The following is a 24,343-nucleotide window of genomic DNA, read 5'->3' on the forward strand; positions in this document are numbered from 1 at the left end:
AAAATCTCGGCTTAAAGCATCGTTGGCTTCCTCCTCATCATAGTTTGGCCACTTTTATTTTCTTAACCATTTGGCTGTTTAAGCTAATGCTTAAGATAATAAGCAGGCAACAAGCCGCTAGACGCAAAAGAAAAAAAAAAAGAAAATTCTGCCATTTAGGCCTAGACTCACCGAGCACAGTGTGAAAATATTTTCGGTCTCACACTTTTCGACTGAGAAAACTTGCCAGATTCTTCTCGCGATGGATAATATCAGTTGGAATTTAGAATGATATGGTTGATGGCTTGGCTGATAGTGTATAGCTTGACATAGAGGAAAATAATTTTTTCAGCACAAAACGAGTATGCATGGTCGTATCCATTTTGGTAACTAGAAAGAGGGAGGATTAATTTCCTTAACAATTCAGCTCGCAGGCCAAGGCTCAAGGAAACTGAAGGGCAATCTTTGGGCCTAATTTAGTACTATTGGCTGATATATTTAGGCCGTTGGATGATTGTTAAGATATTAAGATAACTTTCAATTATTGTTGACAAATAATATTGTGGTTCTTAATCATGATATTATCTATTAAGAGTTCATAGGAATTTCTTTGACATTTTCTGTGCAAGATATATGAGATAAAAACCAATATTGACGCATCAAATGGTATAACGTTTTTGTTGGAACATCACAATGAAGATGAATTGATCACGAAAAAGGACTAAATTCGAAGTCCTGGTTTAGGTCGAAGACGCTGAGGCTTGGTAAGGATAGAGTTTTGGCGGGAAAATTATTGACAAAGATAATTTCAAGTGTTTTTAGATAATATGTTGAGGAATTGCAGTCTTAGTAGGATTTTTACACTTGACATGCTTGAGCAAAGTAAATTATCCCTATAAATACAAGAGGGTTTGCAAAGTAGAGAGGACCTTCAACTTAATACACAAATTAACTCTCTACGCAAACCCTCTCACACCCTTGAAAATACTAACTACTCCACTAACAAGGCAGAACAAACTCAGTTTGGTTAAACAAGTTTGGGTTGGCAGCCGTCATACGATTACAGTTTGGTTAACTAGAATTTTTCAGAGACAATCAGCAAAGGTGATGGTTTGGTTAAACATAACTGGAGTCGTAGAACCAGCTAGGTAGAAGAGTCTTGATAGTTTGGTTAAACAACATGTGCTTGTTTTTTTCAATGGGTTATCTATCTCAAGTCTCAGTCAGTGAAGAGTCTTTGATTCTTTCTCCGAATGAGGTCACTTTTGCATTTTTGATGAAGTAGAGTGTTCTATGATTGGATATTCCCAAGTGACATTCGAACTTCGGCATATATCGACGCTCGAACCACTTTTACCATAAAGACACTCATCTCCCTTGAGTATCTTTGTCCCTACAATCTTATTCCAGTTCAACGTACTCATATTTTCACAAATATAGTAGAAGCGGTCGAACCTGGTACAGAAGATTGAATTTCATAGTAAAAGGCGTAACATTGTCTTTAGTTTTAGAACCTAATTCCGAGAACTCGACCGTAATCACTCGCTCTAGGAGTTAACATTGCATTCCATCACATTACCACATTCAAAAGTATTCGTCCGACCGAGGTTGGTTGCGAATCGGCACACCTGCATCAACAATCAACCACGAAAGATGTATAGTTAGCTCATTAAGTTATTCGGCCTGCGCCCCATATAGATTTTGTAATTTTCAGGGTCAACACAAATCGAAGGTAAATTTATTAGTTTTCCCCTAGTTTAGCTTTCCAACTTTCATTTAAAGGTTAAGATCATATATATGTGACTTACACTTGAAGTTTCGAGTTCGATTCCCTCTCTACAGTATTACTTCTATAAAAATAAACTATATGAATGGTTCTTAATTAAGAATGAAAATGTATATTTCGTCCAATACCCAAATTGAAATTGCTTGTGTGTTTTTGATAATAAAATTATGAAACTGCAAAGGCGCCCGCCCTTGTTTTGTATGTGAAAGCTACGGAGACTCTCCCCCAATGCCACCAATTTTCTGTTAGTTTATGGTTTCGAGATAGATTGACTGCCAACAAGTTGTAGAGGTCAATCACGTAAAGGTTGTAATTAAAGGTAGTACTGCGTTGGAAGGAATTAAGCTTCTTTTTATCTTATGAAGTTTCTTCTTCTGGACATAACACGTTAACACCTTACCAACCAACTTGCATGGTTGCCTTTTATCTTACGAGTTCTGACACTATATAGCTTGACTTTGATGCATTTTATTTTTGTATTTTTTTGGGTTGAAATTTAATACATTTTCATTGCTTGAGTTGTTAGCATTCAGTTCTGTAAGTTTGTTTAATTTTATTTGTTTTGTTGCTGAGAAAATGACGAAATAAGAACTTTATAAGATTGTAGCTGGGTCCTCTTTATCCCAATTTTTGTGAATAGTTCGGGATTGTTGAGTGTTCCAGAAAATAAACGATGAACATTGGCTTCAAGAATAACTCTAAGAAATCAAATTGTAATTGTTTAAAAAAAAACCGGACTACTTAGTAGACTGAACTCATTGTGGGTTCTATGATCTATTTGCGTTGTTCCTAGAGGTGTAAGTTCCCCCAACGAGAAATATGTATGAGATGGGAAAATGGCTCGTTGAAACGAACAAAAAAAATGGATGAATTGCTCAAAAAACATGCATATGAGTACTTGCTAGGTGTTGATGTAATTAAAATCTTTGTAATCTGTAAACCATGTTCCTCTGAGCATGCATTGCTCACGCATGAAATATAGCATTCACTCACGTCAACAACAACTACACCTCGCTATTCTAGCATTCTCCGTTGGTCTGCATGTAGAAATACAACAACATAGCCTTATCTCGCTAAATGGAGGGATCGGCTATGTACAAATGAACATACAAAATTATAAATCCATACAGACAGATACAGGAGAACTGCGAGGTAAATTACTAATTCATGACATTGGAGCGTGAAAGAGAACTATTTACATTGCCTTCGGTAATCCTTGAACGGATTGCTTCTAAGAATCATCCCACCTGCACATGGCATGTGTACAGTTCAAACCTCAAAGGTAGAGTTTTATATACACTGCTATTACATGGAAATATACAAGTACGTCTGCACAAAGTAGTATCAACTACTGGCATGTATAGAGTATAAAAATAGAAACGATAATGTACAAGGGGCATCGTCTTTAGCCAAATTATGAACCTGGACTATTGATCAAGTCGATTATTGCTTGAATGTGTGGTCTAAAATCACAGTCTAGTGCAACAAAAAATTGTTCAAAACATATACATCAAGAAAAATCGAAAATCCAAAGACAAATGTTTTTCTCTTCACAATACTTCAACAAGGCCAATGAATCAATAGTCTTATGAGTTTGCCAACTAGTTATTAGTCTACTAATACCTCTTTTTTGATATTGGAAGGAGTTTCGAGTTCAAATCCTCCCTCTCATCGGTTAAAAAGTCAAAACAAGTTCGCAACTAAAACTTAGGGTGCCTATTACTGGGTTTGGTGAGTTTCAAGGTACGTTGAAAAAAAAAAAAAATTAAGACCAACTTTCAATTTTTATGTAAGTTGAGGTTGACCACGAAGGAAATTTGTCCCTTCTAGTCCCGCAAAAACTGTAGGATATGAACACCTTATGACTAAATATCTAATTCAAGGAAACATTTATTTCTTACTCCAACATCCTAATTTCTTGTTCTTTAAGGTACCGTTTGGTACGTGGGACGGGACGGAATAGAGTGGGACAAGGCGTTCCGTTCCACGTTTGGTGCGCCTAAAACGGGTGGAACGAGCTGTTTCACGAGACGAGTTTTGGGTGAATTTTTGTTCCACCTCACCCCCTGGAACGACTCGTTCCACATCTGTGGAACACAAAATTATAACCTCTCCGTCTCCTTCTTCCTCCTTGTTTCCATCCGAGGGCATCTTTGCTCCCGCTCCGTTCCGTTCCGTCCTGTCCCGTCCCGTCCCATCCCGTCTGCATACCAAACGATACCTAAGGTACAGAAATTTCATCGTCCTTGGCATGCTTTCCATCGTCATTTTTGTAGAGATGATATTCCGCAAACAGGTATGGGCATTGGGTACGCCCAATGCCGATCCCTACTTGAAACTGATCCATATACATTACGAGCTTACACAATTTTGCATAAAAATCTATAAACCAGAAGGGCATAAAACGTTGAATATAACCGCCGGCACCCTCTCCCTTCTGGGCGAGGCAAATCATTGCACATCTTTCACCCTTTTCCAGTTTCGACCTTCATCCAGCTGAAACCCTAGTGAACATCCAGGGGGCACAATCCAGAAAACATACAGCAATGAAGATACAAAGCAAATGAATCCTGAATCGAATGAAACTGATCGAAACAACTACATAAGTGGAAAAGATAATTAGCAAAAGATCCGAACTTCATGACATTTGCAACAGCCACATGCATGCTCAGACAAGTCTGCTTTAAATCTGATTTCGTATAACAGAAAATTTGCGAGATCATCCAATCACAAAGGAAGCAATCTTACACTTGCATCAAAACTAACTACAAAGGAATCGAGTAACATATGCATTAAACAACAACGACACCTACAAATTCAATGCTAAGAACTTAAGCAAAGAAGTAAACATGCAGAATCAAACCTATATAGATCAGGAACACAAGGTATAGTCAGGGGCATCCCATGTTCTTCATACAGCAACCAAACAGGTCGTGCCCATGTTTCTCGGTTTGTAAAACAAAAAGCCAGGTTGTAAGTGAGAAAGTGCAATCAATAATTCTAATGTTAGCTTTGTGTTTACCTTTTGCTTCAGTAATCGTTTGGCAGTTTCAATCCGAACCACTCAAAATTGGAAAAGAAAGAGTACAAAAACCCAGCATAAATTCTTTTGTACACTGCAACAAAATGCTGTAAAAGAATCAACTATTTTCTGGACACGTCTTCTTATTATGCCGTCCAACCACTCCACACTGACCACATGTAATGGCCCTTGGACCTTCACCAGAAGTTTTCATCTTTTTAGTCCTCGGTCTACCCTTCCCATTACCCGGAGGTAGGATAACATCTTCGGAACCCTCGTACACCGCATCCTTAATGTCAGTTACGGGACAGATAGGACTTGCATATGAACTTCTATAGTGGCTCACCTTGAAGTAATCATCAATGTAGTCATACACGCAACCAGAACTTTGTTGAACAGCAACAAGCGCGTGAGCACAGGGAAAGCCCTTTAGTTGCCACTCATGACAGGAGCAAAAATGATTATCCAAATCAACCACAACAGAAACATCAGCATGAACCTCAAAAACAGAATCACTAGAACTGCTAACATTCCAATGCCGACCAACCATCAACATGTCTTTCAAGGTTTTCTCCATTTCAGGACAGAGAATAGAGCGCCATTGTTCTGCTTCACGACTCCTTTCAGACATCATTACCATGTGTTTAATCCTGATTCCCTCAAGCTTTTGACAGATGGGCATCATATAAAGCTCCGAAATCCAAGAATGAAATGATTCATAAACATTCTTATGCATCTCGCCATATCTATTGCCCTTAAAATAAGCATATGACCAATTTTCTTCAGGAAAAGTTTCTAAAAAAGTCTTAGCCGGAGCACCACCTTCGTCCTTTAAATTTCTCATGCTTAGCTCAAAAGCAGCTTCTGTTGGAGCATAAGCGCATTTCATAAAAAGATCACAAATTCCATCCCGGAAAAATTTACCATAGCCAGAGTGATATTTAGATACAAGGTTCTCTTTCAAATTCTTCAAACAAAATGCAAGATGGAATGTTGGGAATCTGTTTGAAATAGCTTCAATCACATCTTTGTTGTGATCAATTACATTGTTATGATCAATTACAAATGTAACGGTCCTACCTTGCGGAGTCAAAACTTTAGCTAAATTTTCAAAGAACCATCTCCAGTTTTCCTCGTTCTCTTTGTCCACGATAGCAAAAGCAAAGGGGAAAGATCCTACATAAAAATAGACAACAGATGATTAATTGGTATTTCAAAGATAAGGATGTCTACACATAGACATATGCTTACATGTATATACATAAACGTGTGTAACTCATCGACAGTCATAACATATTACATGCAAAATTATACCTTGGTTTCCATTCTTTCCTGTCGCACCAATTAGCTGCCCTTTGTACTTGCTTTTCAGATTAGTTTCATCTATGAACAACAAAGGCCTGCACCACTGAAAGCCCTCAACACAGGCACCATAACAAACAAAAAGCCTCCGAAAGCGCGAAGTGTTTGGATCACACTCTACAACACAGTATGACCCAGAATTGGTTGATATTAAAGCATCACGATACCAAGCTAAATGACTATAAGACAATGATTCATCACCATGAACCTCACTCTTAGCCATTTGTTTCGCTTGCCATGCATTATAGTAAGAAATATCAAGGCCATAGTTCTGCTTAACATCCTTGACAATATCTATAGGCTTAATTGACGGTTTCTCACGGATTTGATCGACTAAAAGAGAAGATATCATCTTTGAAGTTATCATCGCACTATTCTGCTCATGGACATTGCCCGTGCACGAGTGCACATTATTTAAAGTCCTTATGTAGAAAAAACCATTAGCTCGACATACTGAAGCACAAACACGCCACTTACATCCATCTGAACTCTTCTTAGAACATTCAGCAATAACCCGTGCCTTATCATTGCTTCGATAAACAAAACTAAATCCCATCCCAACTGCATATTTACGCAACTTGCTACGAAATTCGTCTACACCACCCATAAACTTCTGGCCTTCATGACTAATATACTCTTTCCAACCCTGAGACAGATATTTATTGCTTTCATGCAACCCGGAGTTATCCAAATGTTCATTCTCGTCAATAGCACAATTTTCTACCATGCATGAAGAAGACGCTACATGATTAGTAGCTGCACGATTAGAAGCTTGGTCATTAGATGCCGTAAGATCACTATCTTCATTATTTGAAATCACAACATCCTTCACCAGTAAATCAACAAAACTAATCTTCAACATCGATAAACACATTAGCATCAAAGTGACATCCATATCTGATTGCAGCAAACAAGAAGGATGCTCGGGAAGAGAATATGTCAGCTCAAAACTCCCCGCCTTCAGGTCCTTAAACCTTGAACATATCTCTTTATCAATATCCCCATATTTAGTATGTTCAGCCAACGCAATCAGGATAGTTACAGCACGATACCTACACCTTGCTATTCTAACACCCTCCATCTGTACATGTAAGACACGATTAAACACGAAATGAGTCAAGAGCTACCATTCTAACATCAAAATTACGATGAACATGTGACATATCCTAGCATTTGCGCATTGAGAATCCACAGATCATAGAGGTAGCCTGTGTTTTTATATCGAACGCACATTGTAGCATAAGCTCAAGGTAGAGTTGGGGGCTTCAAATTTCTTTTCCTTTTACCTTCAATGCGCGGGTTCGCTATTGTAATTTTTCACTCTATTTGATCAATATTTGTTCTGATATGATCTTTTATAAGACAAAGGAATAACAGAGCAGAACAAGTAACATAATTTTGTACTTACGACATTCATCACAAAGAGAAACAAATAATTAGAACCTAGAAAAGCCGGAAAAGCTTCGTTGTCAGTTGTTTCCATTTGATTTATTCAATCCGACGGCCAGAAATAAACGACAATAGGATATCCAATAACATTTTTGCATCATAAAATCTGTTAAGTTGAAAACTCTGCAATAACCCTGAATTTTCAGAAAATTATTAGTTTTATTTGATTGAGTACATGAGAGAGAGAGAGAGAGAGAGAGATAGATGAACCTTGAGAGAAGAGGAACTGGGAGAGCAAACAAGAGGAAGGCTGCGAAATGGGAGCAACTCTCTGGCTCTCTAGTTTCTGAATGTTTTTGGGCTTCGGCAGCAGTTTTACCTTAAGCCGGATTTTTATGCGAGCAAAGACCCAATTTCTCGGGACGGCAGCTCCTTGCCTTTCTCAAGGTTTATTTTTCAGTTTTCAAGTCTTTTCTTGCACAATTAAACTTTCTAGTCGTCTCTACCAAACTAATACCGGTGGGCACGATTTCTTTCGGTGTTTTAGGGTAAAGCTGAAATCAAAACTAAAATTTATTTCAATTCAATGCGATTTTGGGGTAAGAATGATTTGGTTTTGGTTCGGTTCGGTTAGGTTTTAAACAATTTTGGTTTCGGTTTTTACCTTACTTGTAGGCCTGTTAATAAATTGGCATTAATATAAGTTTTCAACATTCAAACTCAAAAGTTCAAAACCTAATCATTTGCAAACTAAATGCTTTATGTCATTGACAAAACTCAATTGAAAAAAAAAAATAAAAAATTCATGATGATCACCATATTAAAATTCACCTTGTGAATGTGAAACCAATGGATGAAAAGCCATTAAACCTTGTTAATTAGAAGCTTGAGATTGCCTTGGAGTTGTTGTGGTTGTGGATTAAGTATAAGAGAGGCTATGCTTGAATTCGAAATGGCTAACTCTACAAATACACAATATAAATTACATTAATTGTTATAAATTTTAAAAAGCTTACAAAAGTAACCAAACACATTGAAAAAAAAAACAAGAAAGTTCTTTTACTTGAAATGATTTTTACTACCCGATTCAATAACCAATTAGACCCCAACACCTAATTGGGTCTTAAATTAAATATTTTTATATTATTCGGTGCAGTTTGAGTTCATTTCGACTTCAAATATTAAGAACTGAAACAAAACCGTTTTTTCAATTTGTGGTTTGATTTCAAACTGAAACCATTTCAAAACTGCAAAAACCAAACCGTTTAGTGTGATCTAGTTTGGTTCGTGTTTCGATTCCACGTCCCCAATCCTAACCAAAAATATATAAATTTCAAGTCTTTTAGCCCATATTAAAAGAAGATCTTGGTCCCAAGATACAAAGAAACGCTTTCTAAGGCACCCAATTAGCCTAGGCTAGTTGGAGCCCAAGCACTTTGTGAGCCCAAATCAGCCCCAGGTCTTAACCATAACTCCTAAAGAGGGCATTTGAGACAATCACAACAGCCAATGAAAATGAGACACTTGGTACTTTTTAAACCCTGGCCTCACACTATTACAACAATAAAATTTTGACAGGAATAGATTTTATGAATAACGGCATTTTGAGAGGCCAAATAAAGCCTCTAGTCTCTAGCTTTTGTCCTTCTCAGGCTAGTGTCATAGAAAAATCAAGTGCTTTTGGCCCTTCTTACCCGAGCTTGAAGCTCATCCACCTTTTCTCTCTTTCCTTACTTGAAAATGATTTATATGAAACAGGTTTATTGCCACGTGACATTTCTCGTATAATAATGCATTGTCATATGCAAGTTTTTCTCCACATAAAAATGTGTTATTAGATTGAGACATCACATGCTGTGAACCGTTCCATGTAAATTGTTCGGCCCTCACACCCTTAGAACTGTACGTAAGTATTATCGCCACTTAACTATGGTCTAGTGATATTCCTCTTCACTTATAACTTGTAAGTGAGAGGTCTTAAGTTCGATTCCCACACCTCTTAAGTTCGATTCCTCTTTCACCATATTTATTAGAAAGCATGTTTAAATCATGCATGTGCACTCTGGTGAAGGTTTGATCTTCATGAATTCCACTCTCCCTAACAACTAACAATTTAACCCACTAACGTTATCGCTCTATTAAAAAAGAGTTAAACGGTTTAACTTAATGGTATTTTATTGTTTCCACCTAAATGGCAAAATTCGAGCAACAATGAGCACCTATTAATTTCTAACACATGAGATTAAATTTATCGTATTCATGGATCAGAAATGTAAAATGCTAACCGTTTGATCTAGCAGTTGAATGGTTCTGACTTGTAAAACACAGCTTGTAAATTTTGCTTTCAGAAAAAACCACAACATCTAATTGTTGTCCTACAATTAAAAAAAAAAAAAAAAAAAACCGCGAAAACAAAAATCAAATAATTGCAGTACATGTCTTCTTATTATGCCCTCCAACTGCACCACATCGACCACATTTGATCGGCCTCGTAACTTTTTCAACAGATTTTCTTTTATTCTTCTTTGGCTGCCGAGTTAGCGGAGGTAGGACGACCATATCTTCCGATCCCTCATGAACCGCGTCCTTAACGTCCGGCAGCGGCAAAATATTACTCGCGTACGAACTTCTGTAGTGGCTCACCTTGAAGTAATCATCAATGTAGTTGTACACGTAACCAGAATTTTTTCGAACGGCAACAAGTGCATGAGCACAGGGAAAGCCTTTCATTTGCCACTAATGACAGGAGCAGAAACGATTATCCAAATCAACCGTAAAAGAACCTTCAGCAAGAACCTCGAAAACAGAACCACAAGAACGGATGGCATTCCAATGGCGACCAACTATCAGCATTTCGTTCAAGGTTTTCTCCATCTCGGGACAGAGAATAGAACTACATTGCTCCGCTTCACAACTCCTTTCAGACATCATTCCCATGAGTTTAATCCTGATTCCGTCAACCATTTGACATATAGGCAAGACAGATAGCTCCAACGTCCAAGATTGAAATAATTCAGAAACAGTGCTGTACATGTCACCGTATCGATTACCCTTAAAGTAGGCACATGACCAATTCTCCTTTGGAAATTTTTCCAGAAAGGTCTTCATAGGAGCACCACCCTCATCTCTTAAATTTTTCATATTAATGTCAAAAGCAGCTTCCGTTGGAGCAGAAACGCATTCCGTAAAAAGATCATCAATTCGGTCTTGAAAAAATTTACCATAGGTAGCCAGATACCTAGATGCGAGGTTCTGTTTCATATCATTCAAACAAAATGCATGATGGGATGTTGGAAATATGCTTGAAACATTTCCAGCCACACCTCTGTCATGATTAGATACAAATGTAATTGTCCTACCTTGTGGTGTCAAAACTTTAGCTAAATTTTCAAAGAACCAGCTCCAGTTTTCCTTGCTTTCTGAGGCCACGATAGCAAAAGCAAACGGGAAAAATCCTAAAAACCAATAAGATATACAGACAATGGATGAGTATATGGTATTTCAACAACCTATATATTTTAACTTACCAAGAGTCACAACATACGAAATATGTAGATGTACAGCAACACATCAGTCATCATAGTCACAAAAAATAACTAATCATACCTTGATTTCCATCCTTCCCGATAGCACCAATTAGCTGCCCCTTATACTTACTTTTAAAAGAAGTTGCATCCATGAACAACAAAGGTCTGCACCATTGAAATCCCTCAATGCAAGCACCATAGCAAATAAACAATCTCTGAAAGCGAGAAGTCTGCAGATCACACTCCAAGACACAATGTGACCCCCGATTGGTTGACATTAAAGTATCTTTGTACCAAAGTAATTGATTGTAAGATAAGGTTTCATCACCATGAACCTCGCTCTTAGCCAACTCCTTCCCTCGCCGTGCACCATGGTAAGAGATATCAAGACCATACTTTTGCTTAAAATCCTTCACAATATCTGTTGGTTTAATCATTGGTTTCTCACGGATTTGATCCACCAGGACAGAAGATATAACCTTTGAACCCATGCTTCTCGTTTTCTGCTTTTCATAATCACTAGTGCACGTGTGAACATTATTCAAACTCCTTATGTAGAAAAAACCATTCCCTCCACATAGCGAAGCATGTACACGCCATTTACATCCATCTGAATTCTTCTTAAAACATTCAGCAGTGATACGTTCTTTATCATTCTTTGCATAAACAAGACGAAATCTCATCTGAGCAGCATACTTGATTAACTTGTTACGAAATTCAGTTACACCCCCCTTAAACCTCTGACCGACATGACTAATATATTCCTTCCAATCCTGAGACAAAAATCTATTGTCCCCTTCCACTCTCAAAAGTTCATTTTCATCATTGGCACTATGACTTTCTAAGGTGCACGACAATGGCGCTGTACGATTAGACACTGCATCGTTAGAAGTTGCATGATGGGACTCTTCTTGATTTTGATCATCATCTTCATTATTTGAACTCAGAAGGTCCTTCACCAATATATCAATAAAATTACTCTTCAACACTTTTAAACATAGCAACATAATACTCACGTCCATATCGGATTGCAGCAAACAATTAGGGTGCTCAGGAAGAGAATACGTCAGCTCAAAGCTTCCCACTTTCAGTTCCTTAAACCTTAAACATATCTCATTACAAATATCCACATATTTACTATTTTCAGACAATGCAATGACAACCGTTAATGAACGATAGCTACACCTTGCTATTCTAGCACTCTCCATCCGTCTACATGTAAAAAAGAGCAAATCAAACGGTAAAAAGGTCAGCAACTACCATCCGAATTACAATTACGATAAATGTTCAGTATTCAGTAGTACTCACTGATCAGATTTTGTGGTTCTAAGTTTATGAAATATCATTTAAAAAATTTCCAATAATTAAAGGTAATGTGTGCATAACCGCAATATAAGATTTTCCTTCGGGAGAAGATGAGTACAGGGTTCCAGTTTTGCCTAAGGGGAACGCTACCAACTTGTCTTAGCACTCCAAAAACATAATCAATGACGCACTCTTTCATATCCAAAAACATAATCAAAGGAGGAGTGCAGCATGATGTGTAAAACAATTCCCATACTAGAAAAGACTGAAACAAAAAATCAGAAACAGAAACTCAACAGCCATCAAAAGCTCCCAACCTGAGAAAAACCCAATAGACGAGCGGGAAAGCGAATGCTGGTTATATGAAACAACTGCATCCCGAGAAAACCCTAGAAGCTTAAATAAAATGATATGTCATAAACTGAGAACCACATAGTCTGATCAGTGAATACTGAATACTGAACATTCAGGTAAACCCAAACAGAACAATGCTCAAATTCTCGAAGCAAGAGCCCACATTAATTGGTCCCAAACCCAGTGAATCTCAAGAACTAAAACCTAATCCAATCTGATACCCCAAACTAAACAAAACCCATCTCATAAAATCAGAGATATTGATAAACTAATCAGTAACCAGACCAGCATTTGCATCAGGTGAGCTAAATTCACTAAATTAATGAAATCAATTCATCCTTAACATAATGATTGATCACACAAATAACAGTAAACATTTGAGCACAAATTCGATTCAAAATAATAAAGAAAAAAAATAGCTTTATAGTACTGACGAAATTACAACCTAAAATATATTTACAGTGAATGTGCTTATTAAATAAGCCAGTAAATTAGTAGATGGATACAGAGATTGGGGACGATACCTTCGCCAAAGACGCGTTAGTAAGTCTGAAGAGCGAGTGGCAGGTGGTTGCTTTCAGCGGAGTGGGGTAGTTGGGGTGGCTGTGGGCTTTTCTTTTTTACTTTATTTTTTTTTTTCGATAGAAGTGTTATTGGTATTTCAAAAATCTCATTTTATATTGTTTGCAATTTATTTTTCTTTCTTAAAATAGAAAGTTTGGAGCGTAAAATGAGATTTTTGGAATGCTAATAACAATTCCCTTTTTCAATTAATTAATTTATTTCTTTTTACACAAACTTGTTTGATATTGATAACTTTGATAAGAAAATACTTGGGTACTCATCAGACTATTTGCAAAGTAACCGAAAAGGTATCTCATCTTCATTGATCAACTAATTCACTTTTTCATCGATTTTCAGTTTTCAATTTATAAAATCAAAGCCTAATTCGAATACAAAACACTAACACCCTTTGGCAGCGGCACGGGTCCAAAAATCAAGATGACAAGGTTTTGAGTTTAGATGTTAATTTGATGCTTCAAAACATGAAACCGTTCTTTTGTCCACTACTTGGCCAAACCAACTACACTACAGCACCATTTCGAATGAAATCTTCCGTTTCTTGCATCAGTTTTCCCAAACGATTGGTATAGAAATGCTCTCTCTCTCTCTCTCTCTCTATTTTTATGCATGTTTTAATTTTATATTGGATGCATTAGGTTCAATTTTATCCAGAATCTTCTGGGAATAGGGGCGTGTAGAAAACTGAGGATATTTAATCTGTTTGTTAGTGATAATTGAGATGACATTATGGTTGGTGTTGCAGGACGAATAAGTGGCTGTCCAGCATGATCATGATCTGGATGAGATTGTCCCTTTCCCTAGTCAGTCCAGTCGGAAAGGGAATGGCCTGGACTGCATTTCGGGAGTTTTATCACCATTCCATTTCAACCAGAAATACAACCCAGCCAAAGGTATCTAACCTGCCTTCCTTATGAGTTGAAACTTGAAACCGGTAGAGGCTAATCCAGGGAGGGTGGATTTATTTGTCAGTTAGCACGAGGGATCACAGGTGTAATTTGATATCCACAAATATCTAAAACATTTTTTAATACAAGGGGCAAAAGGATGTAATATACTAACTATGTATATCAGTATATGCACAGCGTTTCTCTTTTGTTTATCGGAAAGCAATATATATTACTAATTGTAACGGTATGTGATCAAATATGTTTGATGACGCTGTCATTCGTTGGTTTTACTGTATCTATTGATGGTGTTTGGTTACTCATTGTGTAAGACATTAAAAATGATGCATCTTCAGTGTTAAGGCATCTATGGTGTTAAGGCCTTTGAATTTTTGGATTCCATTCTTTGTTTACAGTACTTTGGAGAAGATCAGATATGGTATGTGCAATTATCAAAGTATGCTCTATTTCCTCTAACGTATATTGGTGTGTTTTCACTGCAGTTTCACTAACAAAAGAACCCATGGGGCGTTGTTCAACCCATTTGTTGGGGCATGTTGGCAATGAAGACAATCAAAGCCAAATTTATACTGGTAGGCGGTGGGTTAGTTAAGAGTGTATGGAAAAGAGAAGTAAAATTAGACTACCATGGTACCACATATTCGTGTACTTCACAGGTAATTCCTAACTAAAACATTTGAGTTACATTATATATTGGATTAAAGTTGTAGACTTCGTATCGTTTAATGGCATTTGTTTGTAAACCCTGCTTGGAAGAAATCTCTTCATTTGAATTGACTTGCACTTTTTTTTTCCTATAATTTTTTTTTTCTTGGCACCAGACTTTTGATGAAACTTACAGTTTATGAATTGATTGTAGAATGTTAATTATGTTGTTTTCTTAATTTCTACAATTATAGACTTGGTAATCTCATTGCATTTAGATGTTGAAATATCCAAAGAAATAAAAATAAAAATAAAACAAACTGATGATGAATTATATGAGGCTACCGAAGACAAGAACTATAGTTTTGAAGGAGCAGTAAAAAACAAATGGTTAGGTTTTATTTGTTTTTAAGGTGTGCTAGCCATTTTAATCAATTTAAAACGTTGTTTCTTTGATATGGGGGCTATCACGATACTTTTAGGGTATTAGTGTTTGGTTTCGTTTAATGATTCCATTACTTAATTGTTTTAAATTTTAACTTTGGTTGTATTGCTGAAAGTTAATTTGATTACTAAATTACTTTGTAGAAACATAGTTTACAAAAGCTAAGAGAATACTAAGAAGCAAAGACTTACAACGTACATAGTGACTTAAAATAGTCTTACTATTACTCTCTTTGTTTCTCTTCCACGTTTTGTTGTATGTTTAACCATTATTTTGTGTTAATAATTTGTGTAGATGCATATACATGTTGGTAGAGATTGTCTACAACTAGTGTGTTTGTACATGTACGTACAACTATTTTCAAACATTCTCACAATGCAACAGGATCGTTTTGGGTAATAAAAGTTGATCCCTTAATTAAAAAATGAGACGCTTGCCAAACATGTGGTTTTTTATTTATTTACTTTTTCTTTGAGTGAAGCCAAATTGTACGAGAGATTACTCACATATGTGCAAATTGGATGGAATATATGTTGCTTAATTTATAAAATAATCACTTAAGAAATATTAGAATATCTAAAACAACACATCTTTAGGGCGTGTAGCGCCCGTGATGCAAAAAAACCTCTCGCGTGTGATATATTAGATTATGTTTGCGCCATCCCTCCTATTTTTTATTTTTTATTTTTTATTTTTTTGTCAAACTATAGATATGTTAGATTAGGTGTTAAATTATACCCACGCCATCCCTCCTATTCAAAACCTCATGCCTAAAAAAAAAACTGATTGAAAAGGTAGGATTTCTGTGCTGTTCGATTCGTCTCCGTACTCTCTGAGCTAAAAGCACTTTCTTCTCCTCTCTCTCTCTCTCTCTTCAATTTGAATTCTACTTTCTCTCTCTAGAACTTCAATCTCTTTGTATTTCTTGAAAACCGTCTTTATTTTGCAGATTAAACTGCGAAATTTGAAAAACCCTGTTCGAGATTTTGCTTGAAATCGTGGTTTGGGGTTTAAATAGCAGGGTCAGATCTAGTACTCCGAGAAGTACTTCGATGATATCTACGAGTACAGGTACGCTCCTTTCTGCTTCGTTTTCTTTCGATTTTTCTTCATTTTTCAAATTCTTTTTGCATTTTGATAAACTTTTTGTTTGTTTTCAATGTTGGTACAGGCATGTGGTTGTTCCCCAGACGGTCGCGCTGCCTGTACTTGGCTTGGGCCAACCCTGGAGGAGAGGAGTGATGGGGGTGAGATATCGGCCGTCGACGACCCGAGGGAGAGCAAAGGTTGGTGAGGGAGAAAGAAGATTGCATGGATACTACTAGAATATTAATTGTTTGGCAACCAGTTTTAATTAAGTTCAAGTAGGACACGTGTCTTTATTTGATTGTCCACATAGGATTGTCAGTATAAAAAGTCCTAATTGGTCAGGACCCAAGTATTGTCCAATTTGATATATATTTCTTCCGTTTTTTTTTTGTTCATTAAAATCAGGAACTAGTACAGAAGTTAAGAAAGGAAATGCAACAATAAAAGGCCAACTCAAATGCTGAGCTGCAACCCAAAACTGGGCGGCCTGAACAAACTTAAGCCCAGCAAAAGCAACAAAAAAAAAAATCCCTAATCTCCAACATCGGATAGCAACCTGCCACACCCGCTGTACGCTCTATGCTTACACCAAATACAAACACACACAGAGACCATAAGATTAAGCTTGAAATGCCGAACTAAATCGAACCCCCGAGATCTAAAATGCTGACAGCAATATTTGCAAAGAGAACCAAGAGATCAAACGGGAAAAAGAAAATGGAAGGGTCGAAGGGAGTATGTAAAATACCTTGTTACAATGTAAATCGTTCCACACTTTGTTCAAATTTTTCGGCATATGCCGGTACGACAAGGGGTTGTGGCATGTGGATCCAGGGAACTAATCAGGTCAAGCACTTCAAGAACAAGTTTATGGTTGGGTGAGAAGTGAGACGCGGGAAAGCATGGGAGAGAAAATTGGGTGGGAGAGAAATGGGAAAACTATGAAAAATGCCGGGAAAACGACGAAAACGCTTTGAATTAGCAAAAGATGCCAGGAAAATAAGCCATGACCTCACAATCCGACAACCAGAGGCAGCAGAAGGGCAGGTCACAAGCATAGAGAAAAAGGGAACCCCGAGAGTGGTGGAAGCCAACAAGAAAGTGGGGGGAGAGGAAGAGAGAAGAAAAATAAAAAAATCGGGAAAAAAAAATCCAGTCGGGGGAGGGGGAAGGTGGCAATGGGAAGGGGATGGGGAAGGGGCTAGGAGGAAAGAAGAGAAAATGAGAGAAACCAGCCCTGAGCAAGGTACACTTCAAATTAGTGGTATTCTTTTTCTCGTAAGTTGGATATGAGAGGGTATAAGTTTGAATCTCGTAAATGACGGGCTCAAAATCAACTTACTCCCATTCCCTTACTATAAATATGTCATTCTATAATATATATATATATATATATATATATATATTATTGTTCATGTGTAAATTCCAAGGTCTTGATCTTTTCCTTGTAGTATTTGTGACAAAATATTTGTGACTCCTAATATAGATCTCATAAAAAAGAAGAGGAAGGCAAACTCAAAAGGTTGGATGTGTTCCAATGTCCTAATCGTTTCACCCATATCAATACTATCACCTTGGATAATCAACTCTAGCACCTTAGCAACGGAGTTGAACATAGAAATGATACTAATCAATGTACCATAATGTGATTCCCAACGTGTATCATTGGGTTGCTTGAGACAAATTCCTTCAAGAAGATTAAAATTTAAAAAAATCCTGGTGTTAGATTGAATATTGATTTTAGTTCCTAATGTGTCCTTAATTCAAAATAATTAATATGCATTTATTTAATGTCTCCCATTAAATATTTAAATTTATTAATACACAAATTTTAATTTATTTTTTGACCAAAAAAGAGTTTTTTAATTTATTAATTTTATTTAACATTCTTCAAACTTGAAAGACTCAATTAATGTACCTAAATTTTAGTACGGAAATATATTATATTGAACTAATATATTTAAATGTTAGTACTGAAATGTATGTGCCTAAATATATGAACCAAAATGTATTAATATTAAATTAATGTATCTAAATGTGTGTACCGAAATATATGCACCGAACTGTCAGTACCGAAAATGTATTATATTGAATTAATGCACCTAAATGTTTGTATTGAAATGCATGTACCGAAATGTGTGTACTTAAATGTATGCACTGAAATGTATTATAATGAATTTAATATACCAAAATGAAGAAGATAAAGTACATCGAAATATATTGTATAACAAAAATTAGTTTATCTAAATGTTCACAACAAAATATATTACGATGAATGAAATGAAAATAAAAATTATAATGAAATAAAATTAATACATGAAAAATTAGAAAGAAAAAGATAAATAATTAAAACATCAAAATATAATTAATAAATGAGGTTATTAATGTATCAAGGGACTAAAATTAGATTTTGATCTTACTTATGATTTTAATCAAAAAATCATCTTTGCCAAGGATTAAAATGAAGTTTTCTATTTTTTTTATGAGCCTCGCCCCGTTGTAAAACAATCATTCTCAAGAGAATCTAAAATATCGTATCTCTAAGTGTTTCAAGATGCCTACGCAGTACTCCAACAACATTGACCAAAACATTAGCCTATGTGAAAAAAACAGCCATCTTACCATTTCCTTTGCTACAGCCACAAGTACTAGTTAAAGTTGATGTACAAAACAACAAACATAAATTTAATGCACACGAGTGTTCTCTCAAATGATACTTTTGAGATCATTGAACTCACCTTTCATAATAGTTGCTACATCATAAGCTTACCCACATATCATAAACATGCTCAATTTCGATGTAGAAAATAATTGATCAATGACACTTTTTCATGACTTGGAAGTCGTGCAACTGACATATTGAGCTTCTAAAAGGAACCGGATCCCTTCCAGACCCTTTGAAACTGAGTTTCCTGACTAAAAGATCTGGACTGTTAAAATTTGATCAAACGACTCTAAACAGGGGGTCCCTCTAAAAATTATAATAACTATAGCCGTTAGATCAAATTTCAACGGTCCGGATCCTTTAATCAGAAGGCTCAGTCTACAAAGATCTATAGGAGATCCGATTCCCTCCTAAATACCTTTCAATTACTGCCCATTGCCCACATAACGAAGCACTGCCGCCATAAGCTCCTTTATTGAAATATCATAGGATTCTACTGCAATATAGAAAATAAGAAAAACTAATAAAAATGATTTGAAAATTTTGAGTTTTAACGATAATGATAAAAATAAAAGGTAAAGTGAATAGTACCATGATTAACTTTTTAGTATAAAAATGTGATTTTTTATTAAAATGAACAGTACCACAAACTTTTCGTTAAAACTCTGTAGAAAATAATTTTTCTTTCGTATCATCGGTTCCAACTTTAACATTTTCAAGGGACACTTATATTGACACGATCTTTCTGGATTGTGGGAGCCACAAGTTTGATATTTCCGAGAGCATTTTGCAACCCGACCTTAACTTCCTTATCATCATCTACAAGAAAATTGTGGAAAACCGATATAATTCCCCCAATTACATGATGCTGGTGATTCATCGTGACCAGAAAAGGAAGAATTGGTGGCAATACGAATCTAGTGCAAGCACTTAATGCATTCAAGCATAATGCAATGAGTTCGGATACTCTTTATGAGGATTACAAGAATTTGTAAATCGTGTGATAAAAAAATATTTTAAACATTTTTATTTAAAAATAAACATAAACAGTACTTGATAAAAAATAATCGCAAAACGTACAATAAAAAAAATATAATTTACAGATTCCTAAAATTCTCATCTAAATAATCCAGAAAGAATCCTGATTGTAATACAATAATTGTCACGAGCTTTGTTTATTGTTTCAAAATCTTGGTCAAAAGAGTCCGGCCCTGCAAAGGCACGAGACTAAATCAATGCAGCAGCCAAGCAAAATCCTGGCCCAAGGGCTTGCCGAAAGGCAAGATGACAGCACGTTGACGTCAGCCACATTTTTCTCCTCTTTTTTTTTTTTTTTTTTTTGTGTCGAGCGTGTGTTTTACAGCACCAAGTGAATGGGACCAAAGGGCAAAGGTACATGTGGCTCGATCTGGTACACTATTCATACTCCAGTGTAACAATCCCTTTTGTTTCCTAATAAAAATTAAAAAACAGAATTCATTCAAAAATTATAGAAAAAATTATAAACTTTCAGATTTTTTTTTCTTCTAAATCCAAAAAAAAAATAAATTATGACTTTGTCTCTTATAAATACTTAACCATCGTCCTTATTCCGCACACCAAAACTCCATACAAATTTTTTCTTTCATATATTTTTTTGCCTCAAAACTAGATTGTCAACATAGATGACAACAGTTTGATGTAGGGATGTACGTGTCATATTTATTCTTATAACCATAAAAATTAACCATATCAATAACCAAAAATTAACTATAGAGAATTATCTGTAGCTATACCCACCAGGGTATTTGCCCAGGCCCTCTTTTTGCCAAGAAAAAATGGGAACTCACATGATCTCTCTGTTGAATGTAAATAGATCGTAAACATAGTTTTTACAACAAAAGTTTTTATCTCAGCGTTGAAGATGCTCTTAAACATACAATTTTCTGTTACGGATTGAACAATGGGTAAGTCTCCATTCGAGGAAAGAAACAAATACCATTATACAACATGTGTTAAACAACGTGTAAGTCTTCATTCGAAGTTACCTGATCTTGCTCCATTATGATGTAGATGCTGGAAATTATTCAATATGATCCAACCTAAAGTATGGCCTTTATTGGTGTCGTTACTTGTAAGTGAAGGCTAAAGGAATTCCTAATATTATATGGATATGATTATTATCTTGTGGGAATAAGGATGGCCTTAGGGTTAGGGGTTTCTTTACGAACTGAACCGTAACTGTAAAGTTTAAATGGGCAGATAATTACCGTTACGTACCTATAACTTTGGGTATTCTGTCCATCCCTAATCAAGGCTAAGAGTTTAAACAAGATCGCATGATTCTCAAACTAGTTTGAGGTACCATCCTGGCTGCTCTGCTAAGACCTTCAGATATGTCTTCTTTCGGTGATCTATTTGTATAAACATTCACGATAACAGTAGAATCTAATAACCAAACATTTATATTATGTCATCTGGTAAGATACTATTGCTCTATATATGCATATTTGTGTATGTACGTATATATACCTAGACATAGACCTGCATGCTAAATAACTAATATACATATAGAAATGTATGCTTTACAACAGTGGCCTAGCCAGGATTTGTATAAAATTGGGTCAGAATATCAACAAAAAAAAAAAAAAAAGTTTCAGTGAACCATTTCATCGAGAATCTAGTAAGCATCTGACAATTCATGCCAATATATGCTCGAAGTTTATACCAACATATGTCAATAAGTACTATTATTTGTAGAGGCTTTTTGAGGATGGATGCAAGATTCTGTGGAGTAACGTTGAACACTGCTAAGGCTTTTCAACTAAGGTATTTCATTGAGCACATGGTGCGCAAAATAGAGTCACGCACAATAAAGTCGCACATAAGAAGAAAGAAAAGAAGGACAAATATGATAGAGGAAAATAGAATAAGCACGAGGAAAATGTTATAATTTAATTTTCCTTAGTTGTTTATAAAGATCAATTACAATATATAAACAAATATACATAAAGTTTTGAAGTTGTTAAAATTAAGAATAATTAATGACTCCATACTAGCTCTGCTACAATTACAGTCAACTGACACTAAAATGATTTAACGTAGTTTCAACAAAACAATGGGCGGTTGAAAGCCGTGTAGGTAACATAAAATTATTTGGTCGGTTCTTCTATTTCCACATGTATTTTGAAATGTTGGGCGCCGCAATCAAAGGCTTGCAAGGACTTCCACAATAGCTAGTAAAAAAGTATAGTCAAACAGACAGCCCACCAACACTGGAATATATGAGACAATGACAAAGAAAATCACTCAAATCGGGCAAGTACATGTTAACTTTTTATTGCATATATAACTGTTTCTTTTAACTCAACTTTTTTATACTTTGATTCGATGTTCTTGGTAAGTAATTCCCGGGGAAGTCATTCCACCAAACCCAGTATAATTAAAGAAAATTAATAAAAATAATTTGAAAATTTTGAGTTTTAATGATAAAGATAAAATAAAGGATAAAGTGAATAATAATAGGATTGAACTTTTAGTATAAAAATATGATTTTTCATTAAAATGAACAGTACTCAGAGCTTTTCGTTAAAGTTCCCTATATTTGAAGCTCACTGGATATTTTTTTTTTAATTTCTTTCCGAATTTAATTGTTGTTGAGTTCAATTAAAGAGAATTCTATTTATGTTAACCAAGTCATACAAAGACAGACATATGAAAAACAAATAGACGGCCTCTGAAAAAACTTGACGAACAAAATCGAGTGGGAAAAAGCTCGACGAAGGAAAAGAGGCCTCACATGCACATTAAACTTAGACCTCCACTAGAGACTCGGCATGGATAAGGTCCATAAGCCACGACAAACTAGTATCCACCCACATTGATAACTTAAGACATTGTAGGCTGAATTGGGGTAGACAATGTACAATCCCATTAGCATCCCTTGAAAAAACAAAGCAAACAGAAGTTTGATAATGAAATAGAAAAATATATTGTGCCAACGCAAAACTGCAATAGTTAAAAATTAGTTAGACGTTTTCTTCATTTCTAATGGAAAATTGAAAAAAAAAAAAAAAAAGGGTAAATTACACTTTCATACCTTAGGTTTGGACTTTATTTCAACTCCTTACAATATCTTTAAAACATTTCACTTTCACACCTTAAGTACTATTTTATTTCAAAATAATACCTCCGTTACATTTTCCATCCATTGATCCGTTAAATGTTGACGTGGCTGCCAAATGTTTGATATGTGGCAAAAATAATAATTTTTAATTTTAAAAAAAAAACACCTGAATTTTTACAAAAAAAAAAAAAAAAAAAAAAAAAACCCCCAACGATCCACATCTGCAAGAAGAAGAAGAAGAGAAGGGAGGAAGAAAGAAAAAAACCCCAAAATCCCACCCGAGCCACCCCTCCCAAAAAACCTCCATCACCCACCCCCGAAAATCCCATCTACCATAAAACCAGTTCAAAAATCATCTCAAACTCAAAGTATTAGTATTTTCAAAACTCACCCAAACTGAAAATCACTAGATTGCGGAAAGGAGGGGACGGCCGGGGGGGGGGGGGGGAACAGGGGGAAGGCCGCGTGAGGAGGGCACCGAAGGAGGGTCCTGGTGGGGGCGGTTGATTTTTTTTTCCTTTTCTTACTCCCTCTTCTTCTTCCTGCTGCAGATGCAGGTCGCTCAATTTTTTTTCCCCTTCTTCCTCCCTCTTCTTCTTCTTCTTGCAGATGTGGGTCGCTTGGGGGGGGGGGGGGGAGGGATAGTTTCAATTTTCTTTTTTTTTTCCTTCCTTCCTCCCTCTTCTTCTTCTTCTTCTTGCACATGTAGGTCACATAGTTTCAATTTTTTTTTTCCTTTCTTCCTCCCTCTTCTTCTTCTTCTTCTTGTAGATGTGGGTTGTTCAATTTTTTTTTTGTTTTTTTGTAAAAATTCAGGTTTTTTTTTTTTTTTTTTAAAGTTAAAAATTATTTTTTTTTCTACGTGGCAGACATTTGGCAGCCACGTGGCATATATGTAGTAGCCACATGTATTTAACGGATCAATGGAGGGAAAATGTAATGGAAGTATTATTTTGAAATAAAATAGTACTTAATTAAGGTATGAAAGTGAAATGTTTTAAAAATGTTGTAAGGAATTGAAATAGAGCCCAAACCTGAGGTATGAAAATGTAATTTACCCAAAAAGTCATTGTAATATATTTAGGTACAAACATTTCAATACACTAGTTTAATACAATATATTTAGGTACACTAGTTTAATATAATATATTTAGGTACAAATATTTCCGTACACTAGTTT

At 35.8% G+C, this 24,343-nt stretch overlaps 2 protein-coding genes and 1 long non-coding RNA gene across 5 annotated transcripts; 1 reads left to right on the forward strand and 2 right to left on the reverse strand.

Moving 5' to 3' along the window:
* Positions 1-4,538: 4,538 nt before the first annotated feature.
* Positions 4,539-8,129, reverse strand: LOC103930996. The gene is made up of 3 exons (XM_009340404.3): positions 7,809-8,129; positions 6,102-7,230; positions 4,539-5,963 (listed from the first exon to the last, which is right to left on the reverse strand). The coding sequence occupies exons 2-3, from the start codon at positions 7,228-7,230 to the stop codon at positions 4,906-4,908; spliced, it is 2,187 nt and encodes a 728-aa protein (XP_009338679.2). The 5' UTR covers positions 7,809-8,129; the 3' UTR covers positions 4,539-4,905.
* A 1,782-nt stretch (positions 8,130-9,911) lies between these two features.
* On the reverse strand, positions 9,912-13,364 carry LOC103930997. Of its 3 annotated transcripts, none has more exons than XM_009340405.2 (3): positions 13,249-13,364; positions 11,145-12,277; positions 9,912-10,993 (listed from the first exon to the last, which is right to left on the reverse strand). In XM_009340405.2, exons 2-3 carry the CDS (start codon positions 12,271-12,273, stop codon positions 10,275-10,277), a joined length of 1,848 nt encoding a protein of 615 aa, XP_009338680.1. In that variant the 5' UTR covers positions 12,274-12,277; positions 13,249-13,364; the 3' UTR covers positions 9,912-10,274. The 3 variants fall into 3 exon arrangements, with proteins under 3 accessions (XP_009338680.1, XP_048444658.1, XP_048444659.1); XM_048588702.1 differs by lacking the exon at positions 13,249-13,364 and having other exon boundaries at positions 10,652-10,790; positions 10,898-10,993; positions 11,145-13,240; XM_048588701.1 differs by lacking the exon at positions 13,249-13,364 and having other exon boundaries at positions 11,145-13,240.
* Positions 13,365-15,965: 2,601 nt separating this feature from the next.
* On the forward strand, positions 15,966-16,737 carry LOC125479527. Its single transcript, XR_007260088.1, has 2 exons — positions 15,966-16,375; positions 16,476-16,737. It is a non-coding gene; the product is annotated as an uncharacterized LOC125479527 (long non-coding RNA).
* The last annotated feature ends 7,606 nt before the right edge of the window (positions 16,738-24,343 follow it).

The sequence above is a fragment of a genome, unplaced genomic scaffold (genome assembly GCF_019419815.1).
Source record: "Pyrus x bretschneideri cultivar Hongxiangsu unplaced genomic scaffold, Pyrus_bretschneideri_v1 Contig29, whole genome shotgun sequence".
NCBI lineage: Eukaryota > Viridiplantae > Streptophyta > Magnoliopsida > Rosales > Rosaceae > Pyrus > Pyrus x bretschneideri.

Excerpts from the sequence above, each read along its gene's own strand:
- LOC103930997 (XM_009340405.2), bottom strand. The coding sequence starts at position 12,273 with ATGGAGAGTGCTAGAATAGCAAGGTGTAGCTATCGTTCATTAACGGTT. Across the intron at positions 10,994-11,144 it reads CGGGAAGGATGGAAATCAAG|GATTTTTCCCGTTTGCTTTT; the intron begins GTATGATTAGTT and ends ATTGGTTTTTAG.
- LOC103930996 (XM_009340404.3), bottom strand. The coding sequence starts at position 7,230 with ATGGAGGGTGTTAGAATAGCAAGGTGTAGGTATCGTGCTGTAACTATC. Across the intron at positions 5,964-6,101 it reads AGGAAAGAATGGAAACCAAG|GATCTTTCCCCTTTGCTTTT; the intron begins GTATAATTTTGC and ends ATTTTTATGTAG.